Here is a 12,191-nt window from a genome sequence, read left to right as displayed (position 1 = left end):
TCCTATATTTTGAAGCCTAAATGAGTGGGCAGATTGAGAGGGGGTGTGTTTGTTTTTTAAACGGTAAGAAGCTTATTATTTGGGATCCCAAAGCAGGCATAAGAAGTGAATGCAGTTCTAAACATCAGGGAAGGAAGACGGTACCAAGTAAGTTTCCTTTTTCAACCACCACCACCCTGACCCAAATATTGGCGATTCCAGCCACGCTGAGAAAGCAAATGGCCAGGTTCAGTACTTCAAAAGCGGATAATACACCAAATGAAGCACACTGATGACTGACTGTAAGACTTGGGATCACAGTGACAAACACAGTGGGGTGCTCCCTGTGGGATTTTAGTTTTAGTTTTTGGCTATGTCAAGCTTGTCTCATTTGTTTGAATCCAAGTTAAGGAAGCAGAGAGACAAGGCAAGACCATACAGGGGGAGGGTGATTTAGAAGCCAGTACTTTTTCCATACAAGTTTTCCCCATACTTCTTTTCGTGTGGCATCATCAATAGTAGCAACAATATTGTAGCTGTCAAAATACAAGGAGAAATTTTCTCTATAGCTAGTGGGTTCGCTACAAGGAACGAAGTTCTCATCAGCTTCTGTGATCTGGAAAGGCTTTTTCCAAAGCTCTCATTGTGTCTGAACACATTGTTTAAAATATGTTTGTTTTTTTGTTGAAGAAATTAATCCCTTTTTAGAAATGTTTTTGCTATGAATTATTATAGCTCTTTTGTTTCAAATTATTCTCTTTAGAGTATCATGACCAATAGCCTCCCATTACATTCCATAATTAACCGAATTGCATAAGTAACGTACACTTTTGTAGCTAAACCTTTCTTCTGCTTATATTCTTCCATACAGATGGGGAGTTTTCTCCTCAGCCCCCAGTGTGAAAGTACAGGTGTGGGAAAACCATCTAACCCTGATTATTTCCTTGGAAAAAATATCCCATCCCTCCCGTAAATGGAATAGGTATTCAACCTTAGTTCTCATTATGAATGTGAATATATTTCTCTTACAGTAAATATCACATAAGATAAGCATTGGAAAATATTATCAAGAGATTTTGTTACGTATTTGTAAAATATTTCTGCTCATGTGTACTTCTGTGTTTAAACGTTTCATTCTCATTTTACCTAAGAACAGTATTAATGGCAAATTAATTCAAATCTCTAGCTGGCTAACACTAACAATGAAGAGGCAGTGAGAGCAGATTGCTAGCAGTCTTTTAAGTTGGAAACCTGTTTATTTGACCCACTGAAAAAATACTGTAGATAAAGAAATAGCTGAGAAACTAACTCTGTGATTGTAATATGAAGAAGGGCTACAAGAAATCTGGAGAGGGGCTTTTTACAAATAGTATCAAGTCTATGTAGTGACATAGGACAAGGGGAAATGGCTTTCAGCTCAAAAGAAGGGAGATAAAGATTAGATATTAGGCAGAAGTTCTTCCCTGTGAGGATGCTGAGGCACTGGCATAGGGTGCCCAGAGAAGCTGTGGCTGCTCCATCCCTGGCAGTGTTCGAGGCCAGGTTGGATGGGGCTTGGAGCAACCTGCTCTAGTGGAAAGTGTCCCTGCCCATGGCAGGGGATTGAAACTGGATGAGCTTTAAGGTCCCTTTCAGCCCAAACCACCTCTGTTGTGAAGCTCTAACCTTGAACTGTGACTGAAATCATAGCAGCCTGGCACCCAGGTAAGCCTTTGCTCTGTGCTGTGCCCCTGCTGCCAAGGTTTGCTCCTGTGCACCCCTGATGTGCTGCTTTAGATGGTGTGATGCGAGCTTCAGGCACGGTGCCTCTGTGGCTGCAGGCTCTTGACCATGTGTGGCCACAGCCAAGGCAGGGCAAGGAGGGAGGAGGGGAATTGATCCTTTTATTTTGTGGTATGAACAATAATGCTTACTACCATTTATCGTCCGTTGTCAAAATTCCATCATTAAATAGTGTGGTTTTGAACTTTAAAGCCATTGCAATTGTCCTTTAATTCAGTGCAAAGCAGTTGCACTTTCCTCTTGCCTGTGCTTTTATGCTGGTATGAATTTTGCTTTTTTCCCTTAACAAACTTTTGGAGATTTGTGAAGGAAACTTACTTATTTTGTTAAATGTCAAGGGTACTGACTCATGAGCAAATGTTCTCCTGTATTTCATTGCTTCTGTTTCTATTGCTGTGAAAACAATTTTATTTTTCATTACATGAGACTGGAAATTTTAGGAGACCTGCATTATGAATGACTTGGTTTGCTCACCAGCCTGTTTTTTTTTTTTTCCCATTGAGCTTCCTCTTTTCATGGTAGGATTAATTCAGTCTCTGTATGATCCACTCAGACCAAATCACTATTTCCTAGTAGCACCAAAACTGTATGGTGTGGCTGAGCACTAAAATATCCTGCCAAACAGAAATGGGGGTGGTGTAGTGCTTTCTAGATACATAAATTGAGGTGTTTCTGCTCGCAGCAGTGCCTGTGTTGCAGTGTGTGTGCGTGTGTGTGTGTGTGTGTGTGTGTTCAAAAGGATGAAGGGATGAATCAAGACATCTGGTGTAGATTATGAAGTTTTTTAGGCTGTACCTGAAATGTTAAATGAGTATTGTAACATACCCATTTTATTCCCCCTTTGAAGTAATTGAGGAAAAACTAGAGCAAAAGGCAGGATATTACCTGGGTATTTGAAAAATCAGATCACAGTTCTCTTTGTTCTGATTTGTGTAGCTTCATACAACAGTGGATTTGTTTTAAACTTTTCCATTAGAAAGGCAAAGATTCTGATTTTGGTATTTTTTTTTTTCCATCTCAGATGCTAATACGAAGTCTTATTTATACTGGATAAAATAGAAGTGAAGTACTCATGGATTCTAGAGATTATATTTAAAAAGCACTCAACCAAAACAACAACAAAACCACCAAAATAATTTATATTTTGCTAATTTCTAAAGTAAATCTGTAATATGTGATAATTCATAGGCATTTATTAATGTACCTTAATTGGTTTCCTTTTTTAAGATATCAGTTTATTAGCACTTTAGTTACAGTACTGGGAGGTTTTATCTTAGCTACTTCTTACAAAGCTTTCATGATAATACTCTTCATTAGCATGGAGTTTTCATGTTGCATAAACTGTTCCAGATGTGTCAGGGCCAGCTGTCTTGTTCAGCTGTAGTATCTGGAAGGAGAGTGGTGGCATATAGTTAGGCATCACCATTAACTAATTCTGCCCTTTATTGAAGCCTTTATTTTCCCATGTTGAGGAGGGTGTGCATGTGTTTGTGGGTTTTGGGGTGATTTTTTTCTTTTTGCTTGTCAGTGTGGGTTTGGGGTTTGGGAATTTCTGTTGTTTGGTTTGTGGTTGTTTTTTTTTTAACTGAAATATTGGGTTGTAGCCTGATACATTTCATGTGTAAAAAAAATAACAAGGTTATGTTATAAGCCAGCAGAAAAATCAAAGGCACATTGCCACTTAATATGTAGGAATTATTAACAGCATACAGTGAATCTATGTTCTTGTGTTTCAGAGAAGTGTGATGAGCCTTTGGTCTCAGCATTACCCCACTCCTCCTTCAGCAGTTCATCATCTATGACAAGCAGCTATGTACCCGGGTATGCCAAGTTAAACAAGAGAGGAGGTAAGGGGTGCTCTCTATATTAACATTCAGATACTGAAAAAGGAACAAATGATACTTTTAATACAGAACAGCTTTTATGTAAAATATTCTTGCTTATGTTTGTTTTAACAGAGTCTTTGTTGTCTGACAGCTGCTCAGTGTACGTGACAGTAATAGCACTCACTTGCACTGCATGGAGGAATTCACCACTAATAACATATAGCATCGTGGGCGTGTCAATGGACTCACACGGTACAGTTGTACAATTGACTTCAGTTAAAAAGGCTTATCTGTGCTCACTGGGTAAATGGACATTTGCAAGGTCATGGTTGTTGAAGCAAACCTAAACAGCTCTGATGCATTTTGTTGATTTAACTTGTTTCCTGCATTAGCACTGACTGCTGTTGGTCAATCCAAAGCCGCCTCAGTTTTGGTCATTGGCAGAATAGGTGTGAAACTTCAGTCTACCTGGTCTAATTATATCCATGGGCTAGGCAAATTTATGTCGCAGTCTGAAAATAAGTCTTTATCTTCACCCATAGGAATTTTGATAGCTTTCCTTGATATTTCTAGATGTCTATATGTACCATTTTGATATACATCTCATAAATAATTTTGCAGGAATTATACGTTTAAACATGAAACTTCAGATTAACAGAATTAATATTCTGAATACTATTTTTTTTTCTAAGTAGTATCAACCTGAATGTCCTGAAATCGAAAATTTCACAAATTCTTGTGACTCAGTACCAATATTTTATTTTCTACACAAAGTACATGTCAATGGTATAATGAAATGACTTTAAAAACATGAGATTGAGAAACACTTTTCTGTATGGATGAAGAAGAAAGAGCAAGTGACTGTAGTCATGATCTTCTAAATCCTGAAGATCTAGGCAAAGCAGCAGACTTATACAAGGTTGGCTTACTGGCAGTGCTGCCTTTATTTGTCCTGCTCCTGTAGGATTTCTGCTGATCCTGCCTAGATACTGTATTCTGCCTCCTAAAACTGGTGGTGCCAGTTGCCTTGAGATCATCACACAGGAAGGGATGAGCCAGGTCTGTCAAGCCAGCAAGCAAAATACCTAAGTGGGGAAGAAGAACACAGGCTGGGCTGGGCATGGATCCACCTATGATATGGCTCACGTAGAGGCTGGCGGCTGAAATGGGACTCCCAAGCTCGCGGGCAGGGCACTTTGGTCCCTCAGTGGTAGGGCGATTACTCTTTTGGTAGCCTCAAGGCTGTGATGTTGATCTTTATTTTTAATTCTGCAACTGCATTTGTCCGAGTTCTTTGTATGTGTATTTACATGTGTACGGTTGTTGTCCTTTGGTGTCTTTTTGTCTTGTTCTTTGTTTTGGAAAATCAGTCTTAGTCAGCTCCCAAGGTTGCATTCTTTTAATGGCTAGTAATTGACCTGGTATGTTGTTTATAGCCCTTCGCCCTTTGGCACCACCCTGTACTTCCAAATACCTCTGTGATTGTAGTCCTCTACATGACATTTTTATTCTACAGTACTAGTTTGTTCTCTGCAGAATATCTACTACAGAAATATACTTGAATTGGTATACCAGTAGTCACTAGCCCATGCCATCACAAAACTAAATTAAACGTAAAGCGGATTAGGCTGTGTTAACTGGATATTGGAGAGCTGCTATAACAGCTACACAAGCTGAAGAAAAACTGAAGGCAAGCTTAGAGAAAATGTGACTCACAAGTTCCAGTGCTGCAGCCCTGCAGATGTTTATGGAAAGCCTGTGGCCTGTCAGGAGCATTGGCAATTTCTTTGGGTTTAGGCCTGTAGACTAGTAGAGAGCATTGTTAATTGCTCCGGAAATTTAGAAGGGCATTTCTGAATGGGAAGAGATGCTGGCTTTTGCCTGTTTCAGGATTTTACTTCAGTAAAACTCAGTTGCCTTTACTTTGTTACGTGCTTTTTAGTAGTTATCTTTTTTTTTCTCCTGTTGCAGAATGCCTGAATATGGGTTTTGCTAGGCTGTTGAACCTCGTTTTTCAACTGTTCATTGCCTACATGAAAGAAGTTAAAGAACAGTCAAATTCTAAACCACTGCTCATCATCTAAGTTGAATTCTGCTGTATCCTATCACAGCTGTGTTCGTTTGTGTTCTATTCTGTGTTCTGTAATAGGAAAAAAGTGTCTAGAATCACTTTAATAGAATCTTTGCATCAGTTTGCTGGGCAGGATCTTCAAATTGATTTTAGATGTCTGTTTCTCCTTCTAGTTTACTAGACTACTTAGTCTGTAAGAGAAAGGCAAATCACCCATTTGGGTTATTTTTTCCTTAGTTATATTTACCCTCCCCTTTCTGACCTTTATAGTCACTACAGTGCTGTTTCTTTTAATGCTGTTTCTTTAGCAGTAAGGATCTACAGTGCTGTCATTAATCAAACATTAGCTTAATTTCTACTATCAAAAGGTCATTTGAAATACAGTTGCATCTATTTGTTTAAATAGCAACTTCTTTAGACTGCTGTCATCTTTATATTCCTATGAAGCCTGGCATGCAGGCTTTCCAAAACTGAAGCTTCAATATGTGTATCATCCAATTTTGCGTTCTTAATTCTAGTGACAGTAAAAGTACTGCAGAATTCAGGAATACGTTTAACATGGGAACTCTGCCTTCACTATGTTTATGCTTCTGCTTCTGCAGATGATGGGAAATAGCTTATTCTGAATGCTGCACTTTCTTACAACATCCTGGGATTACAAATATTGCCAATCACACCAGTAATAAGAGAATCCTTATTTTTTTTTTTTTCCAAAGAGTCATCATCAGCTAATAGGTTCCCAAATCAAACGTGCTATTTAAACTACACTGTGTTCAAGTCATTAAATGGAAAGAACTCCCCCTCCTCCAGCCCCCGGCCCTTTAAATTAAGGAAATGGGCCTTTGAAAATTCTAGTTTCTAACCCAAATACCTTTTCTTGGCTCTTTTAATGGCCCTTCATTCCAGACTGCTGAAACGCTTTAGCCAAAGGGATAGTACATTTTATTCTGTTGATTAAAACACGAATATATTGAACAGTCACATCATGTCAAGAAGGTTGCAGTTGTGACTGCAGTTGTTCCGGTTTAGTTTCTTGCTATAAATGTTGTAATTGGAAGGATGCACATCAAAGAGTTTAATATTTTCAGCAGGTTTTAGGAGGTTTCAGAAGCCAAAATATCCACAAATTTAGTCCTAATGTTTGCTATCATTTTGTTTCCAAATCCCATAACTAGTGATCTAGGCAAAAAAACCCCAAAGACTTCATGGAATGGTATTGATCTAGAAATTAAGCCTCCAGGGTATATGTGTAAGGTATTTTGCTATGTCAGTATGTGAGAGTATTTTCTATTTTCCACAGCTGTCTACTCAGAGCCCTGAAAGCCTGCACTGACTTCTCAGTTAGTACATAGACTTATTTTAAAGGAAATGCAGATCTGATGGGCAGAGTAAACTTGATTTGAAAATTTAACCTCTCCAAATCTGTTTACTTGGTGCTTCATGTTCCTCTACGTTGCCCCTTCTTCCTGTTCTGGTGCTTATTATGTGTTAGGGTAAGCAGAGAGAACAGTCCTGAGCTGCTTTATTTTTTGGGGGAGGGAAGAGGGAGGATGAGGGAGCAGGATAAGAAAGTTATTTTTAATTAGAGGAAAAGTTGCTGATTGTAGAAAGAACTACTCAGTGGTTACCTGCAGGTCTGTCAGTCTCTTGCGAATTCATACCAAAATGTATTAAACTTTGCAGCCTCAATCCCTATGTCAGTGGGTAAGGGAGTCTTTGATTTATGTAATTGGTACAACTGTGAATCTGCGTTTCCATAATTGCAAAGAGCCAGAGGCCTGGGGGTAAAACAAATGTGTGCATTTTAGACCTGCCCTCATTCCCTGATTCCCAAAGCACCCCAACTGTCTTATGGGCTGACTTTTCTCTCTTCCTGGGCACTTTCAATCATAGCAGCTGTGAAAAGCAAGCAAAATGCTTTTATCTGGTTATCATGGGAAGAAGTAGGGAGCAAGAAGGCCCAAGAAAATATGGACTATTTTATCTTTTTCTCTGTGTGAGCTAAGGAAGGTGGTTTCTCTGTTCTGCTACTACTTAAGCAGGTAGTAACTTGCTTTAGCAACTACTGTTGTCCCTGTTAGGCCTGCCAGGAAAGGGGGGTAACGAAGGTTTGAGATCTCAGGCTGTCAAAACTTAGGCGGATACTGGAATGATGCAGTGAATTACATTACTGAAAGTAGGCTTGGGGAAGGTAGGGTATGGTGGCTCTTGAATTCTGTTAGGGACTCATAAGCAAAAGCTTGGATTTAGTAAACTAAATGGTGCTGAACTAGCAACTGTTCAGACAAAGTTTGCTCGTCAGAGTCTATCATATAATCCCTTTGAAAGTACAGTAATTTTTCAGAGTACAAAACTAAATCTTAGTGCTATACTGTATTGTAGTGTTGCTTTCATATTGAATTATAAAAAGTGTTAGCCTGTTCAGTGGCAGTATAGCAAAGGTACAGATTATTTTTGAAATGTCTGTGGCTTGTATGAGAGAACAAAGCATCACAGGAGAGGAGAAATATACCTGGCTTTTCTGTTGCTGTCCCTGTCAGTTTTATCTAAACACGTGCAGATACCATTAGGTCTTTGAATACTATAAAATCCGAAAACTTCATCCTTTGGATTTACTTCTTAACTGAGAGAATATTCAAATTACTTTGTATCAGCTCACATTCTCTACCTGTGTAAACCAAGTGTTTCTGAGTATGTTAAGTGATCCAGTATATTACTTGGAGAAAAATACTTAAATTTCCTTTTCAAAATGACTGACATGGGATTCTTTCACATCGGCACATAAATATATACCATAAAGTTATTGACAGTACTCTAACACAAACTGAAATCTCCATAGTAGACTAGCTAAACAGATTTCAGAGTCGCTTCCATTTTTGTCTTACATATATTCCTGCAGAAGTAGTCCATATTGTTGCCATCCTCCTAACTGAAGTGGCATCACAGGAGAGGAAGGTTTTCATTTAGTTCATTCTGGAGTTTTATCTATTGTAGCTTTTGAATATGTGATGTTAAGGTTATAAGGTCTGATATCTTGTGACCTGCCATCAGTAGCAGCAATGGACTGCATCACATCATAAGGAGGATTCTTAGTGCATGTTTGATATAATGTGTTATCAATCTTCCTTTTAATGGTTCCCAAGCTATTGGACCTTATACTTCTCACTAGTACAAGAATTAATGCTGCCCATCATCCACCTCATCCCATTTTAATTTAGGGGTGAAATTCTGCATTATTTCAACATAATGTAACGTTATATAATATAATTGGAAGCTCCTTGAAACCGAGCAGAGTCTCAGAACTTCAGAAATAATCCCAGCAGACAGTGAAAGTATGAAGGTCATAATGAATCTTTGGATGTATGGAAATTATCTTTTGCACAGTGGAATAAAGAAGAAATCTTGTATGCAGGGCTCTCTTTCAAGTCCAGTATTAAGGGGAATCTGAAGGTGCTAATGAAACTAATAATGGTATATAAGGGGAAGTTCCTCTAGGACAGCTGATGTTCAAAAAGCAGTCCTTTTAGCATGGCTGTGTAACTCCTGTTGTGCTTTTTAATCAGCTTGCTGACCTTGACCTGTTGTCAGAATTACTGATGTGTCTATAAAACAAGCATCAGAAATTTTAAGTGTTGGCACAGGTGTAATTGAGGCAGTATGTTTTTTCTCAGTGAGGTTTTAAATTTTGGCTTTTGTATGGTAGAAGCAAGAACTTATCTATGATGGGATCTGAGTCTTTATTCTCCACATCATTCCCAGTGAAGACAATCACATCTGTCCTGCAGCAGCTCTACCAGCATAAAAAAATGCTTGTGAGAGCCTTGGCTTAGAAGAAATCTGGGGTTACTTGGCCTAGGCTCCTTTTAGCACAGCTATTAAAATCTCAAATGTCATAGCCAATAGCAATACTTCTCTAATTCCTTATCGCTTTTCTGTAATGAGATACAAGATGGATTTTATGTTGGTTTGCTGTTTGACAAAGTTAATTTAAAGGGCTGGTGAACATCCCGTGGCATTCTGTGAGCTCTCTGGGCTTGTCACTTCCCAGGACTGGCCAAGAATTTAGTTTGGGTGTGAATCTTGAAATAAGGAGGTGCTCACTCTGTTTTAGCATTGTCCAGATAGGGACAGCTAGTGTGAAATAATGAGCACACCATAGATCATCACCTTAAATTCGCAGTCTTCTTGTGTCAGCAAGGCCTTTGGGCACACTGAGAGTACCTGCACACAACGTAAGTTATTACATTTTGGCTAAATGCTTCTTGGAGGAAAGCTGTTACAGAGTTGTCAGTGGCTTGTAAATTCACTGCCCAGGTTGCTGAATGCTGTCTGTCTTAAGCAGGTAAGCACTTAAGAGTAATGGATAGAGTACCAGAAAAGAATGGGGCCGACCATGAGAAAAAGAATAGTATCATCCACTTAGCTTTTGTCTGTCTGTAAGTGAGCTCTTGCTGAATAAGAATTATTCATGAATAATTAAACCATTAATAAATTAAATTAAACCTTTAAATAAATAAACAACAGTTCCTTTTCTCTAAGTATATGCTTCAGATAAACACACATTGTACAATCCAGTATGGTTTATTTGCTGAAACTATGCTGTGTAGTACATAGTGGATCAGGTTTGGTGATCAGAAGTCAGGACAAATTAAATGTTATCACCTAATAAATAAATACTTTTCCATTAAAAAAATAAAGGAAAATGGCTTAATCTTGGCTGGAAAAAAATTATCCTATAATGGCTCATTTATTAATTTCAAAACATATTTGTACTGAATATAGCATTTTTGTTACACACAGTATGAACAACAGTATTTCTGTAATGTTTTAGACTGCAAGTAACTCATGATGTGTTCTGGGTTGTTTAGTTTTGTTTGGGGAGGGGAGGGTTATTCGCTTAAAGGCATAGCTCCTTTAAGAGTTCCTTTACCTGTGAGGGTAAATGAAAACACTTCCATTTTGTTAGTAACATGACCTTTTGCTGTTATTCCTAATAAAATGTTTGTGCAGCACTAACTCCAACCTCTGGGTTTTTTTTTTCGTTTAAAATCTGCAAATAATTCAGGCTCAGCTCATCAAGTTCTGTTGGAACTAGAAAGAAGAGTCTTGTAGGAAAGGCATTTGTCCCCTAACAGCTGTTATTTCATGGTCAGATATTGCTGGATTCATACAGTTTTCTGTATATCTTTAGCTGCCTCATATCCTACCAAGTAATCAATTTTGCATATTCCTCATCTTTAGGGTAAATAGCTAGGTGCCCTGCTTCGTTTAGCAGTGCAATTCACGTCAGCCTTAAGAATGCTTCTATCCCTGTTTTAAAGACAGTTGTGCTTGCCAGTCAGTTGGCGTTAGCGCTTGTTTTCTGTGTATTAATGATGCGGCTCTATTGAAATGTTTTTTTCCTAAATACCTGTATTTTATAGAAGGAATTCTTAAAATACAAATAAAAATGTGTACACAGAGCTCATTCCTCTGAAACCACAGGCTCTTTCAGTCTCTGGAGCAACAGATACATGGGGTGTTAGGAAAGATACCAGCTTCTGTGTTGGGGCAGGAAAAAGAAGAATTAAAAGGGGAAAATAAAACTACCAGTGTACATCCAGGTCAGACTGATGCATTTAAAAGCTAACTTTAAAGAGGGAAAACATCACCTTATTCATTCAAAACACAATCCATGAAACTAAGTCTGTGGAAAGTGAAGCTCAAATAACTGGATAAAAATAAAGCATCATTAGCTTATGTTAATTTACCATGGACCAGCGAATACAGGAAGCATGGCAGCTTTTTCCAGTTCAGAACTAATTTGTTAATTAAAGTGTTCAGAATACCTAATAGGCTTATTTAATACATGTCTAGATGATGAGGAGGAAAAAAATAATACTGAACTTTTAAACTTTGTGAAACCTTTTTTTTTTTTTACAGCAGTTGCTGGCAGAGGCAGTGGTTCCAATGCCCACAGGAGACGCAAGGCAAAAGAGCAGCTGTCTAGAGTCAGAGACAGGCAGGGACAGCGCATCTGCCCTGGCACTGCTGAGCAGCTGTCTGGGTTTAGGTAAATCTTAGTTCATTAATTGTTTCTGAAGCTAATAAATGGCTGATTCTGGCAGGAGAGTGGATGTAGTGGTGGCAGAGAGCAGGCAGCCTCAGCCAGACAGACTGGATCCTTACATCACAGTTTACCTTATCCTTAGGGACCTGTGCAGATCTGGCCATTTATCCCCAGAGCAGCCAAACTCAGTGCTCTTGACTATCCTAAAGCCCAGAGTTTAATTTGAGGGTTTCTCAAGCAGCATTAGGGCATTAACGTGTCAATAGTTGATAAATCTCTTTAGGTGCTCTTACTGGATTGAATCACAGAATGGTTTGGGTTGAAAAGGACCTTAAGATCATCTAGTTCCTGCCTCCCTGCTATGGGCAGGGACACCTCACACTCAACCGTGTCACGCAAGACCCCATCTCCGTGCCGTTTTGAAAAGGTAGATGTGATTAGCTTTTGAGCTCCACTCAATATTTATATTCTTAATGGCATTTGA

General features: G+C 38.7%; 1 protein-coding gene across 1 annotated transcript in view; it reads left to right on the top strand.

Annotated features, from left to right (window-relative positions):
• CNTNAP2 (contactin associated protein 2) overlaps positions 1–12,191 on the top strand; it is a 1,034,819-nt gene that overhangs the window by 309,487 nt on the left and 713,141 nt on the right. Inside the window, exon 2 of the mRNA XM_065665653.1 lies at positions 3,498–3,608. Coding sequence (XP_065521725.1) covers positions 3,498–3,608 — 111 coding nt within the window. The remainder of the gene's footprint in view (positions 1–3,497; positions 3,609–12,191) is intronic.

Source organism: Lathamus discolor, chromosome 2 (genome assembly GCF_037157495.1).
Source record: "Lathamus discolor isolate bLatDis1 chromosome 2, bLatDis1.hap1, whole genome shotgun sequence".
NCBI classification, from domain to species: Eukaryota; Metazoa; Chordata; class Aves; order Psittaciformes; family Psittacidae; genus Lathamus; species Lathamus discolor.
The sequence above is the reverse complement of the archived record's forward strand: the minus strand, read 5'-3'. Positions and strand labels throughout refer to the sequence as shown.